Source organism: Bos mutus, chromosome 23 (assembly GCF_027580195.1).
Source record: "Bos mutus isolate GX-2022 chromosome 23, NWIPB_WYAK_1.1, whole genome shotgun sequence".
Lineage (NCBI taxonomy): Eukaryota > Metazoa > Chordata > Mammalia > Artiodactyla > Bovidae > Bos > Bos mutus.
Genome location: NC_091639.1, coordinates 15261032 through 15276276, shown reverse-complemented (window position 1 = coordinate 15276276; position 15245 = coordinate 15261032). Strand labels below are relative to the sequence as shown.

Sequence of the window (15245 nt, the reverse complement as noted above, 5' to 3'; positions counted from 1 at the left end):
CCAACCTCGGCAGCATATTAAAAAGAAGAGACATTACTTTGTCACCAAAGGTCCATCCAGTCAAGGCTATGGTTTTTCCAGTGATCATGTATGGATGTGAGAGTTGGACTATAAAGAAAGCTGAGTGCCGAAGAACTGATGCTTTTGAACTGTGGTGTTGGAGAAGACTCTTGAGAGTCCCTTGGACTGCAAGGAGATCCAACCAGTCCACCCTAAAGGAGATCATTCCTGGGTGTTCATTGGAAGGAGTGATGTTGAAGCTGAAACTCCAATACTTTGGCCACCTGATGTGAAGAGCTGACTCATTGGAAAAGACCCTGATGCTGGGAAAGATTGAGGGCAGGAGGAGAGGGAACGACATAGGATGAGATGGCTGGATGGCATCACCGACTCAATGGCCATGAGTTTGGGTGAACTACGGGAGTTGGTGATGGACAGGGAGACCTGGCCTGCTGTGGTTCATGAGGTTGCAAAGAGTCGGACACGACTGAGCAACTGAACTGAATTGATGATCATCGAATTATTTTATTTATCCCTTCCCTTTTTCATTCAATTCATTCTTTTATCAGATCTTTCTCATTCTGTTCCAATTATATTTTTACTGGTTAAATCCTCTTACTGCCATCTTTTTCTTTTGACAAGACCAGAAATGAACTAAAGGGTATAGTTTTTAAAGTCAGCAGTCTAAATCAAACTTTTCTTTCTTATATTACAAATAACAAGGAACTTACCAAGAGAAATAAAAACCATAACTGAGAGCAATAAGTAAGAAGAAATACAGAAATTTATAACCTCTGCTGAACCGCCAAGGTCCCACTAACAAACATTTTTTTCACGCAGAAAATTGTGCTTGCTGTACCTGACACTGTGCAAGTATGTTTACTGCAATTTAATATCCACACAAGCAGGAGAAGAAATTTAATAATTTTTCAGCTGGAATGAATTGACAGCCAGTGTTAGAAAACTGCAGACTCTGCAGAATCAATAAAAGCTGCTGGCATCACAAAATAGTACTTTTGCCCAGAAAACATCTCACAAAGGTCAGGTTTACAAACCACCAGGTAGCAGTATCAGTTTCGCATCTTTCCAGGGCTATTAAAATTCCATTAAAAAACCTTCCAAAACTAACTTGCAGCCTTTAAAGTTCACCAAAATGATCCCAGAGACAGATTACCTTCAGTTTGAACTTCCGAAAGCAAACCCTCAGTTAACTTTGGTCCCCTTGTCACCACAAATTGTTTGCTGTATTCTGTTTTGCAGAAGAGAAATGTCAAAGCAAATGTTTATTAATAACTAGAAACATGGGACCTACATGGATATACTCATTTGGTAAAATGACAGGTACTGTTAACTACCAGAAGATACTTTCCAAAAGTAAATTAATTCTCTTCTGCAAATCTTAGAAAGCCACTGCCACCAAATGTCTGGTGTCAAAAAATCAAGCCTGTGTTATGAGACACAGTACTCAACTGTGACGGAAGAGCGGCTGAAACTAAGCAATATCCCTTGCACACTTTAGAAATATAGCTTTTCCAGGCTATATTTTCATTGCAGGTTCCAAGTTGCATATGGAATTTCATCGAGCATCATCAATTCAGGATAGCCACCGATTCAACATTTACTGAGCACCTACTAAACCCAAATATGGACTGTCACCCAGGCCCGACCCGACCCGACACCCTCCTGGCTCAGTCTTCCAGTGATCTGAAACCCAGATGGAAGCAGAGTGGAAACACGTGTTGCCGAGGACTAAGAGCCTGCCTCTGAGCAGATGCTCGGCAAGAGTCTTCATTAAGTACTACAGGTTTCCTCCAAAGGTCATCAACGTTATCCTTTGCTTATTTGATCTCAAAAGCAGACGGATTTGCCCTCAATCAAAACAGAATATGGGCACCTTAGGACCCTGACAGAGAGCAAACCCTACTCAAACCAGATGCCTGGTGCAAAGAATTGGGTTTCTAGTGGTAAACGGGCAGGCTATTTGTTCCTCTGAATCAGTGGTCTCCATATTTTAGAAAATCACTCTCCTGAATGAATTAAAAAAAAGGTTTAATGAATCCCAATGGAGATATATTTACTAATTATACTCAAGCACAACTGTGCTATTATATACAATATAAAACATATACCAAGAAAGCTTTTAAGGAAGAGAAAATACAAATCAATACAAATCCTTGTATCTTCTTCCTGTACTCTGATGTATCATCTCGCAAAACAACCTTGGGTGTGCAAACCCTAAGCTATTAGCCTCTACAGCAGGATTCCTTTGTAGTACCCAAGGACCGTGGGAGTGCAGCCAGATCACTAGCAAGTCCCAAACACTTGGAATGTATTCTCTTAGGCTCCCAAGAAATCCTGTCAGAGTGTTATGCTTTACAGGGCATGGCTACAAGTTCTAACAAGGAATGCCAAAACATACAACTGTAAGAAACTCGGTATGTGGATCTGAGTGTTAAGGGGATGCTGTTGAGGCCTAATGCATCTTTCCCATTCCCTACAAGAGATCACAAGTGAAAATTTTCTCTCAAATCTAATGCCAAGCTGGTTTTTTAATTCTTACAGAAAATAAGCTTTTAAGACAAGTTCAGAGTCGAAACAGCATATGTGACTATGGCCTACTTTCCCAAGTTCCAATTCCACACCAAGTCTTGACTTTTCCCATCTGTTTTGCAAAGGTTTTATGTTATATATAATTTTTCATAACTAATTGCATACTTGCAGGTTGTTTTGTAGAACAAAACAGAGTGAAAAAGGTAAAACTCACCAGTAACAGTGGGAGATTGATTACACTCTAGTCTTCCTAGGGACAGACTTAAAACGATATTCCCAGAAGCTCCAAATTTTCTGTACTTTTGGGTTATATGTACTCTGATCTATGAAAGCTTACAGAATTATAAACAGATGCCATTTTGTAAAACAGCCCTGGAACTGCATCTTTCTTTCCCACAGCAGGGATAAGCAAACCTCACCACTGGTCTCCCTATCTTACTGGCAGAAGTAATCAAAGGCTGATTATAATAATGTATTGTTATCACCACATTTCTAAAGCACATACCTATCAGTAGAACCAGGAACTGTTTCTAATCAATGTTCAATAAATATTTGTTGAATGAATGTCAAAACAACAACCATACAGTTCCAATAGTTACTGTGGTTTCTTCCGTCTACCTCCAGCATAACACAGACTTTAAGATTCAGAATGGCAAGTAGAGTTCATCTAGAATACTAAGCGGTGGAGAATAGCACTCAGGATAGAGAGGGATTCTGAGAGGAAAGCTTGGCTGATCAGTGAAGGATGCCTGGAGCTGGGAAGGTGGGGGAGGAGCACAAAGGCTGTCAATTTGCTGACACCACCTGGACAGATCATGGATCAAAATCCAAAGTTAAAAAAGCTCAATGTTTTTTGCCATCTGAACACTGTCTTTCCTGGCTCGGTGTACTTTACTTTTCATTAGTCCAACTGGCTACTCTGTCCCCCTGAATTAGGAGGAGCTCCTTGGAGACAAGCCTTTTCCATCTTTCTGATTTCCACAGAGCCCAGGAAACACTTGTAAAATGCCAGCTGACCCTTCTGTGATACCTAGTGAAAACCAAAATCACTGAGCCTCTTCACATAAGAAAGCACCATTAGGGGATTCTGAAACCAGCCATTAACCAGCAGAGTGGGTATCTACAAATGAACAGTACTATGGGAGAAGGAAATGGCAACCCACTCCAGTATTCTTGCCTGGAAAATCCCATGGACAGAGGAGGCTGGTAGGCTACAAGTCCATGGGGTCGCAAGGAGTCAGACAGGACTGAGCGACTTCACTTTCTCTTTTCATTCTGCCCCACCATCCTCTCTAGCGTGGCTCATTCTTTACTAACCAAACAGGGTTTCCTCCTCACAGTCCCTCTCAGTAGAGATTGAGAGGGTCAGTTCACTTAGTAACTTCAACCAAAAAATCATCTAAATTAGTGGATCTCAATTCAAGTTCTCAACTCTCGCTTATAAGTTAGAACCATCTATATTTTAGAAAATGCAGGGTCTCCCAATCCACAGAAATGATGCAGTTGTCAGCAAGGGGACACAGACATCAGTGTGGTTTTGGTTTTCCAAAATTTCCAACTGACTAAAATGAACAGCCAGACTGATAATGTTAATCGATGCCAGAGGAACATTAGTTCCTAAAGACTACATCCTTCTCTTATGAATTTATGTGTATTAGCTAACATATCAGAGACCATAAGACAGTTCTCAATAATATCTTATTTAAGTTACCTTTCCCCAAAGCTGACCACTAAACCCTTATTCAAACACAGCCACACCCACTCATTCATGTCTACAGGTAGCTGATTTTATGCTACAAGGACAAAAATGAACAGATGGGACAGAGACCTTGTAGCCCATAGAGCCTAAAACATTTATGATGTGGCCCTTTAAGAAAACATCTGCCAGCCCTGGACTGGTGGATTTAAGGAATAGAGCAGAGAAACATTAATCAATACCAGCCAGTTCAGGCTGAATCCTAAATGTTCGGAGGAAAGAAAGGGCTCAGCAGCAAAGGACTCGTATTAAACAGGGCCCCACCTCTTACCTTCAATCCTGGCAGTTCTGCTTTTACTTTTCAAATTTCATTTGAAAAAAGAGTTGCTTTATTGCTAAGAAAACTTTATTGCTAAGAACACCACTGACTTAGAAACTCAAAGGTCTGAAGAGGCAAGAACCAAGTCAGTTATACTCTGGTCTGCTGTAGGTAACCTTTACTAACATTCTCTGACACCAAAGTAATTAATCTCAGCTTATTTAAACCAAATATCTGACAAACAGCTATTTAGGTATCAGATTCTCCTATCAAGTTATACATATTACATAAATTTATTTAGCTCTGCCATTAAAATTTCTTTTAAAAGTTATAGTTTAATGTTATATCGGGGGGGTTGTAACAGTCAACAGAAGAAAAGGCCATGGAGAGACTATCTCGAAATTCTGTACATCACCATGCTAAATCACTCAGTCATGTCTGACTCTTTGTGACCCCATGGACTGTAGCCCAACAGACTCTTCTGTCCAAGGGATTCGCCAGGCAAGAATACTAGAGTGGGTTGCCATTTCCTTCTCCATACATTACAGGCTAAAGGCATTTCTATTATATTTGTCAATGTCTCTTAGAAAAGGATGTAAGCAAATAACTCTTCTTAGTATTTACAGTCTACAGACATGTGGATTTGTCATTAAAAACTAATTATCAAATTATATACATCACCCTAACTCCCTATTCTTTGGGAGAGCCAAGATTCACAAGTTGGTAAAATTATCTTTCCTCTTTTGAAACTCAATACAGTATTTCAGATAGCCTTTATTTTGTTATGGTCCATTACATATAATCCTTTAATGTAAGCTGCCTAAAATCCTTTGGTGGAAGTTGACAATGTATAAGAAATATATATATTAACATTATTAATCCTATGGAAGAAATAGATTTCTCAGTTTGAACACAGCACAAATGAAAAGATAAAAGAATAAAAGAGACATTTAAACAACGGCCATATAAATAATAGGATGCAATTATTGGTCTCTTTTTCATCTTAGATGAAAATCAATATTCAGTATTAATTACTAAAGGTTATAAGTCAAATGCAACTTCATGTAAACCATACAACTCAACAATTTCAAGTTTATATACCAGAAAATCAAATATTGCTCATATCCTCTCTTATCCAAAAGGGCAGGAAGTAATGTTTTCCAGCTGCATTGCATAATTAATCTCATACACACTAGACAGTGTCTTTGCAAGTCTTCAAATAAAACTGAATTCATCAAATCCCAACATAAATCTCTAAATCACTAAGCATCAAGAAATTTTCTCCTTGCTCTGAATATTTCATCTTAATTTATTCACCTTTCCATAACCAGTTTATGCCACTTATCTTGTGGTGGTGGGGGGTGTTCAGATTTATGAGGAAGAAAAAAAAAGTAACAACACAGAAATGAGATCTAGAAAAGCACACGAGAGCTATGAAAACAGCCCATCCATCATCTCTACATTTTGATTCCAGAGACAGCAGAGAAAGGTGCTGTTTCCACACCACTCACCCAGCACACTTAAAAAGGTTTGCTCCATCACTTATACAACTGAAACTGATTGATTAGCTGCTGGAGAAAAATCAATACAAATATCCTAGAAAACACTAGCTTGTAAATTCATTCTGGCCCCAACAAAGTCCTGGTCATTGCTTGACATGTTTTTCTAGATATCTAAAATGCAACTATGTCAAACCCCAGTCCTCAAAGACTATGTCATGGCTAGGAAGTTTTAAAACCTAAAGCTCAGCACAGGTGAAGTGAGGGTGGGAGGTTTCCCAGAGGTCTGTTAGAACAAAGAGATGATACCCAGAAATTAACCTGGTAAATATCACACTCATATGCAGAACTGCCACGAAAATGACAAACACATGAGAAGGTTAAAATAGTCAATGAAAATGTAAAAAAAAAAAAAAAGCTAGGAAACCAACAAAATGTAAACTATATATATTGTTCATAAAAAGTAAACTAAAGTTTCTATTAAAAATATAAAGTTTGTTTAATGATATCCATTCAAAAGTTAATGGGCTCCTTTTCTCATTCTTGGCAGCTGAATGCACAGTCAGTATATTTTTAGTACTTTAGGAAGCCACTTTATATTCAGAATGATTTCATGATTATTTCAGAATCTCTTCTGAATGCTCCCTTGCCTATGGGCTAGCACTAGTCTCTTCACTCATTAGATGTCTAAGAAATAAATGTTTATGAATATAAAATGTCCATGAATATGCTATTCAGAAAGAAATTGTTACCTTATTGTATAGTCTATCACATGACAGGCAACCAGGGATATACTCCCTATCCTACAATTGGTATAGAGATTTATTAAAAAACATTTTGTGTTTGTGACACATAGTCATTTAAAAATTTAAGAAAAAGTAAGAAAAGGAATGCAATTTTCAGTTGGGAAATTTAACTTGCATTGACCTAACAGGTTTAAACACTAAAATTTAGCAACAGCATATTTAGACTTTTCTTCTTAAAATTCTCAAAGAACCATGTTTATTACTGATTATGGGAAAATTTAATAATGGTATAATGTAGAATTTAAGGGGCTCTGATCCTCTAAATATTCCTAATTTCTTAATGATTAAAGAATGAGATACACAAGAGTCACCAAAGAAGAAAAACAGGCTATTTCTACTATTACATTTAACTTTATAAATTATTCTTTGCAATTTAAAAACTTATCATGTATGAAACGAGTTGCCAGTCCAGGTTCGATGCACGATACTGGATGCTTGGGGCTGGTGCACTGGGGCGACCCAGAGGGATGGTATGGGGGGGGAGGGAGGAGGAGGAGGTTCAGGAGGGGGAACACAGGTATACCTGTGGGGATCCATTTTGATATTTGGCAAAACTAATACAATATTGTAAAGTTTAAAAATAAAATAAAATTTTAAAAAATTAAAAAAATAAAATAAATAAAACTCATAGGAACTCTACACAACCATTATGATACCAAGGTTTGCTGCAGAACAAAAGACAATGCTGCTAACTCAATGTCTTTAAAATGTGAGCTTATAGATTGCTATTTCCTACTGTGAAATTATAAGGCCATCCTTAACATAATTTTGCATTTGTCAAACTGAGAAAACAAAAGGTGACTGTCATACTCAATAGTTCCTATCTGTAAAGACATTCTTCATAAAATATATTTTAAAAGTAAAAGAAAATGTCACATGGTTCTAATAATTAATGTTACAGATATTACAATATTCTCACTCAAAACTGGACTTCTCAAAAAAAATTAGACTTCTCTTCTTTGATTTATTTTAAATTCCTCCAGTTTAAGTCACATGCCTTCTTTATCATAAGGGCACAACCAATGACTTCATGTAAGTTATCTCAAATTCAAACAATAAGCAACACTACATGTCATACTAATGAGAAAACCATGATTTGTATACATCAAGTACCTTTGTCAGATCATGTGGCTGGAACCCAGCAGAGCACTGTTGTGAACTCAAACTCTCTTATGGCAAAGAGCATCAGATACTCACAACTTAAAATTCCCTAAACACACTGGCTTACCTAGAAAGTTAAGACCTCGGTATTTTAGTAATAGTTCCACGTATCAACCCAATGAGCCCATCAGTCCAAAAATTAGCCTTCAATCAACAAGACAATAGAAAAACATTGCACTGCACACATTTCATGGTGGGGGGACTAACCAAGCATATATGTATCTATTGATGATGATGAAAGTAATATTAAATAAATCTCTTTTAATACTTTCTCTAGAAATAGCCACTAAGTCACTGTTAACCTCTGATATATTCTCTAAGTCACTCATTTTAATCAGCAAACCCACTTGTAATTTGTATGCCTTCTAAATCAGAGTTAGTGGATAGATCATATATCTATGATCACAGTCCTAATATCTCTGTTATCCAATAGATATAGGGGAAAACAAACACCAAGTAAGAATGCCAGCAAAGGATCATTTTTCAAACAAAGTAGGCTTCTGTACAAATTCATTCCCTTTCTAAAGTATCCTTAAAGTAACCATATTGCAGAAAAGACAACCACTCAGACTTCTCTGATTAGCCAATTCACCTGGTTCTGAAACAGAACGACAAGAGTCACTGAGTTTCTATTTATTCCTTTCAGTACAAGTTGAATGTGAACAGAAGAGGGGACTCTGCTAAGAATATAAAGTTAGAAAAAAAAAATGTCCAGAAGTGTTGAATTAATCAAGAGTATTTTTCTCTTTGTTTTAAAGAGCAGTTCAAATTCATGTTGATAAAAGCCTCTCACTAAATACGTGAGTTTGTAAAACATACTTTCTGAGATTCAGGGTGTTAAGTACTGGAAGTAGCACTCTAAGTTACTTGCTAAAAGCAAAAGCACATCGCCAATAAGTATTAACCCACAAGACTATGAGACAATAGATTATCTCATGTTGGTTATAAAAACACACCAATGTTACATACACATACAATAAACAAAGACAAAAGAGGAAATTTATGGTCATGTGTCAACACAATTGTGATTCATGTTACAAATGTCTTACTATATGCTGAGAGACATTGAGGCAATCACATTTTCCAGCAAGTGATGAATCCGAAGTAGCTGGCCACCCACACAAAGAATTACTCTCTTTAGGACTCTATACCATTACCAATCTTCACAGCTCCAACAGTCCTATGGACGAGTGGGGGTTATCTCTACTTGCTCAAAGTAAAATTTACCTTCTCTTTCCAAGATTCTTGATAATCTTTATTAGTTCCGTTTTCTAAATGGCCCAAACATTAACAAAGAGGCAGAAATCTTTAAAAAATATTTCACTCAGTCTACAAAAGTCTAATTAACACACACCAGAAGGTCATGGCTTTCATTTTTATTTTTTTGTCTTTCCCATGAAATATAAAGACAGGTGATAAATTTCAAAGTATGTCAGTTACCTTAGAGTCATAAGAAAACAGAAGAGCGGTGAAATAAAAGTTATGCAAATATCATAACCTGAATCTGATAACATCTTCTATTAGATAAGCTGAAACATTTGTAAACTCTTCAGAAAACTAAATAGGCATACACCTAAAGTGAAGTTTTACTTAGAAGACTATTAAAATTTATTAAAGAGACTGAAATCACACAGAATTCTAGAAACTCTTACCTTGAAAAGATTGTTTGGCTCTATCTACTAATTCATCAATTGGGTAACTGGCCAAATTTCCTCTGGCGTGTTTAGTTTTGCAGTAGGTACAAGCATTGAGACACCTGTTCAAATGATAGTGATAAATACAGTTAAAACTTTTAAAGCTTCATATTTATTTCCACTAGGCACAGAAATCTGCAATTTGTAATTCTTTTAAGTTTCAACTATTCAAGTATGGTTGTACAAACCACATAATACTAATTTCAAATGCACACATTAATACAGAACAAAGTTTATAAGTGCTTAAAATGGCTAATCTAAAAGAAAAAACGTTCATAATTTTTAAACCAATGGAATTTATTTGTCTATTATAAAACTAAAATTTATATATCACTTATATAAACTGCATTATTCATAAATGAAAAAGTTTTAACTTTTAACTAATGATATAAGAATAAATCGGCAACATAAAATTCTCATAAGAAAATACATTCTTAATAATCTTCAGATAATATCTTTAACTCTTGGAAATCAGAAAGAAATATTAAAACAGGTCCAATGAATGCTCTTTGGGATTATATTCAACAAAGAAACCAAACGACAATATTAGTTTCAAAAATTAAAAATAGAATTATCTCCCAAAAAACCTAAGAGATAATAAAGAATTGTCTTTTAATAATGAAAATGTTGGTTCTACTCTTATAATTTAAAAAGTTTAAATATTTTATTATAAAATTAAAAAAAAACATTACACATAATAAAATATACTTTTGCCAAAAAGATAAGTCTCAGCAACACTGAACGTAACAAAGAATAACATCTCTTCAAAGATTCAACTGCTATAATAAATAGCAAGGTTTTTAAAGACCATCACTAAGTGAATGTTTGAAAATTTCAAACTGAGAAAAATTAAACTTCTAAAAATTACAAGTAGCCAATGTGTCATTCTGTTAATATATAATTTTAAAATATATATAAATCATATAAATCATGAGGCAACAATGTAATGCTTAATTTATAATCATTTTTGCATGGAACTCTTGAGTAAAACAACACATTTGTTTTGGCAAGGATTTTTAACTTTTTAACAGACTACATTCTCTTAAAAAACTAACATCACTTTCTTCCTAAGCCATTTACACACACACAAATTGTGGTCTCTCATATGAATAGAGGTTCTGGTCCCCTAACTGTTACATGTCTTCTCTTTTGAACTTTCATCTGTTCCCTAATAAGGAAAAAAAGTAACTTTTATTTATTTATTTATTTTTTTATTTTCCAGTTCTGAAACTACATTTTCCTCAATTTTTGAACTTTGCATTTCACAATTTCCAACTTGTTTACTAAAGTGTTAGCTCATTTATTTTTCTTTTCAAACATTTTGTGCTACTTCCAACGTTCATAATCAATTTGTGAGTCTTTTTGTTTTTTTCTCATTTTTTTCTGGTTCTCACTCATGGTGTCCATTCTCTTTTTGTGTTTGGTTACAGTTGATTGTGTATTAAACACTATATTTTAAAAGTTATTGACAGAAATAATTTAAGGCTTAGTAATTAGTATATTATTTTCCTCCAAATAAGTTTTCTTTGGATCTGCCTGGAAATGATAGCAATCTTGGGTCACTTTAACACTGGTTAAAGACTTAAAGTTTTCTCATTTATTCTGAAGCCAGTTGTAGTTTTTTTTACTATTGATCTACCCTTACCTTTAAGGTGCCAGCCTTCAGGCATTTAGCTCAAAATAGTGGGTGCTTTTCAAAGATCAATTCTAATTTTTGATGACTTATACCTATATGAGACTAGCAAATGTTCAGTTAAGAGTAGTTTCCCCTTTCAGAGCAGCAAATTCCTATTAGGCCAAAGTGACCCTAAGTGCTGGCTTACATTTTAAAGTTTCTAACCTTTCATTGGTTCAGCAATTCCTCTCCATTAGCTTTTTGATGTTAAAAAAGTAAATATTAATCTAGTTATTTCCATTGGAAATATTGTCCCATAGACTAGGGCTTCACTTGTGGCTCAGCTGGTAAAGAATCCGCCTTCAATGCCGAAGGCTACCCACTCCAGTATTCTGGCCTGGAGAATTCCATGGACTGTATAGTCCATGGGATCGCAAAGAGTCGGACACGACTGAGCGACTTTCACTTTCACACTGTGGAAGACTAACTTCCTTTTGCTTAGCCCTGACTGAACACCAGGCATTTTTCTTGACGTTGTACATACATTGTCCCATTTAACTCTTCTCAAATTGGGTGTTAGTGTCTCCATCTTATAGATGCTTCGAAAAAGTTAGATAACACAGTTTATTCCACAGAAATACAAAGGGGCGTAAGATACTACTGTGGTAACAACTACACACCAACTAGACAACCTAGGGTAAATAAAACCTCCTAGAAACAAACAGCCCACCAGGACTAAATCATGATCCCATTTACAACAGCATTGAAAACAATGAAATGCCGAGGAATACATTTAACCAAGAAGGTTAAAGATCTGCAGAATGAAAAGTTTAACACATTGATGAAACAAAATTTTTTTAAAAGAGCAAAGCCAAAGGCAGCTCAATTCCTGATTTCAAACGATATTACACCCCACTCCAGTACTCTTGCCTGGAAAATCCCATGGACGGAGGAGCCTGGTAGGCAGCAGTCCATGGGTTCGCACAGAGTTGGACACGACTAAGCAACTTCACTTTCACTTTTCACTCATGCATTGGAGAAGGAAATGGCAACCCATTCCAGTGTTCTTGCCTGGAGAATCCCAGAGATGGGGAAGCCTGGTGGGCTGCTGTCTATCGGGTCGCACAGAGTCGGACACGACTAAAGTGACTTAGCAGCAGCAGCAGTGAAAAAACAGGCATATAGGCTAATGTAAAAGAACTGAGAGTCCAGGAATAAACTCATGAATATACAGTCAACTAACATTTGACAAAAGAGCCAAGAATACTCAATACAGAAAAGACAGTCTATTCAACAAATGGTGCTGGGAAAATTGAATATTCACTTGCAAAAGCACTTACTTTTATCACTGAGAAGAATTAATAGAAAATGAATTAAAGACTTAGATGTAAAACCATAAACCATGTAAATTACAATTACAATTAAATGTAAAACCAGAAACCCCTAGAAGAAAACACAGGGAAAAAGTTCCTTGACATTGTTCTTAGCAATGATTTAATTTTGGATGACACCCAAAGCACAAATAACAGAAGCAAAAATAAACAAGCTGGATTACATCAAACGAAAAAGCTTCTGCACAGCAAAGGAAAACAATCAATGAAATGAAAAGGCAAACAACAGAACGGGGGAAATATCTGCAAGCCACATATCTGATTCAAAATATATGATTGAATTTTTGATTCATAATATATGATTATTCCATGTTTCCCTTCCATTTAGTCACTCAGTCGTGTCAGATTCTTTGCGACCCCATGGACTACAGCACGCCAGGCCTTCCTGTCCATCACCAACTCCAGGAGTTCACCCAAACTCATGTCCTGTGAGTCACTGATGCCATTCAACCATCTCATCCTCTGTCATCCCCTTCTCCTCCTGACCTCAATCTTTCCCAACATCAGGATCTTTTCCAATGGGCCAGCTCTTTGCATCAGGTGGCCAAAGTACTGGAGTCTCAGCTTCAGCATCAGTCCTTCCAAAGAACACTCAGGAATGATCTCCTTTAGAATGGACTCGTTGGATCCCCTTCCAGTCCAAGGGACTCTCAAGAGTCTTCTCCAACACCACAGTTCAAAGCATCAATTCTTCTGTGCTTAGCTTTCTTTATAGTCCAACTCTCACATCCATACGTGATTACTGGAAAAACCAGAGCTTTGACTGGATGGACCTTTGTTGGCAAAGTAATGTCTCTGCATTTTAATATGCTGTCTAGGCTGGTCATAACTTTTCTTTCAAGGAGCAAGCATCTTTAAATTTCATGGCTGCAATCACCATCTGCAGTGATTTTGGAGCCCAAAAAATAGTCGGACACTGTTTCCCCATCTGTTTGCCATGAAGTGATGGAACCGGATGCCACGATCTTAACTTTTCTGAATGTTGAGCTTTTAGCCAACTTTTCACTCTCCTCTTTCCCTTTCATCAACAGGCTCTTTAGTTCTTCTCCACTTCCTACCATAAGGGTGGTGTCATCTGCGTATCTGAGGTTATTGATATTTCTTCTGGCAATCTTGATTACAGCTTGTGCTTCTTCCAGCCCAGAGTTTCTCATAAGGTACTCTGCATATAAGTTAAATAAGCAGGGTGATAACATACAGCCTTGATGTACTCCTTTTCCTATTTGGAACCAGTCTGTTGTTCCATGTCAAGTTCTAACTGTTGCTTCCTGACCTGCATATGGGTTTCTCAAGAGGCAGGTCAGGTGGTCTGGTATTCCCCTCTCTTTCGGAATTTTCCACAGTATGTTGTGATAAGTCAAAGTCAAAGGCTTTGGCATAGCCAATAAAGCAGAAATAGATGTTTTTCTGGAACTTTCTTGCTTTTTTTGGTGATCCAGCAGATGTTGACAATTTGATCTCTGGTTCCTCTGCCTTTTCTAAAATGAGCTTGAACATCTGGAAATTCACTATTCACGTATTTTTGAAGCCTAGCTTGGAGAATTTTGAGCATTACTTTACTAGCACGTGAGATGAGTGCAAATGTACGGTAGTTTGAGCATTCTTTGGCATTGCCTTTCTTTGGGATTGGAATGAAAACTGACCTTTTCCATAATAAGAGATTCATAATATCTGATTTGGGGTTAATATTCTAGATATAAAAGTCCTCATACAGTTCAATAAATGATAATCGAATATTAAGATGGCCAAACACTGTGACTAGACGTTTCTCTAAATACAATACTCAAGTGGTCAACAGTTGCAGGAAAAGATACTCAAGATTACTAATCATCAAGGAAATGTAAATGAAAACCACAATGAGATATCACCTCACCCTTGTCAGAATGGCTCTTATCAAAAAAACAAGAGTTGACAGCACCTGACAAAAAGTAACTTGTGCACTACTGGCAGGAATATAAATTGGTATTGCTAGCATGAAAAACATTACAGAGGTTCCTCAGAAAACTAAAAATAGAATTATCATATGATCCAGCAATTCCATTTCTGGGTGTATCTCCAAAGGAGATGAAATCACTGTCTCAAAGAGGTACGGACAACCTCATTTTCACGGCAGAATCACCTACGAGAGCCAAACATGGAAAACAACCTGTTTCTTCAACAAAGACAAGCATGAAGAAAATATGATACATTTGTATAAGGGATACTACTCAGTCATTAAAAAACATGGAAAAACTGCCATTTACACCAATGTGAATGGCTCTTGAGGGCATTATGTGAAGTGAAATAAGTCAGTCAGAAAATGAAAAATACTGTATGATCTAATTTTTGTGAAATTCAAAACGAGACAAACAAAAGCAAAACAAAAAAACAAATTCATAGAAACAAAAGACTGTTGGTGGCCAGAGGGTGGGATTTGTGAGAGGTGGGGGAAAAGAGTGAAGGCGGCCTAAAGGTATAAAATTCTAGTTATAAAATAAATTCTGGGGGTGTAATGTACAGCATGATGACTATAGT

At 36.5% G+C, this 15245-nt stretch overlaps 1 protein-coding gene across 3 annotated transcripts in view; it reads right to left on the bottom strand.

Moving 5' to 3' along the window:
• Nucleotides 1–15245, bottom strand: part of CDKAL1 (CDK5 regulatory subunit associated protein 1 like 1) — a 634266-nt gene that overhangs the window by 339135 nt on the left and 279886 nt on the right. For all 3 annotated transcript variants that reach the window (XM_070360762.1, XM_070360760.1, XM_070360761.1), the window contains one exon: nt 9684–9787. In XM_070360762.1, the coding sequence (XP_070216863.1) occupies nt 9684–9787 (104 nt within the window). The remainder of the gene's footprint in view (nt 1–9683; nt 9788–15245) is intronic.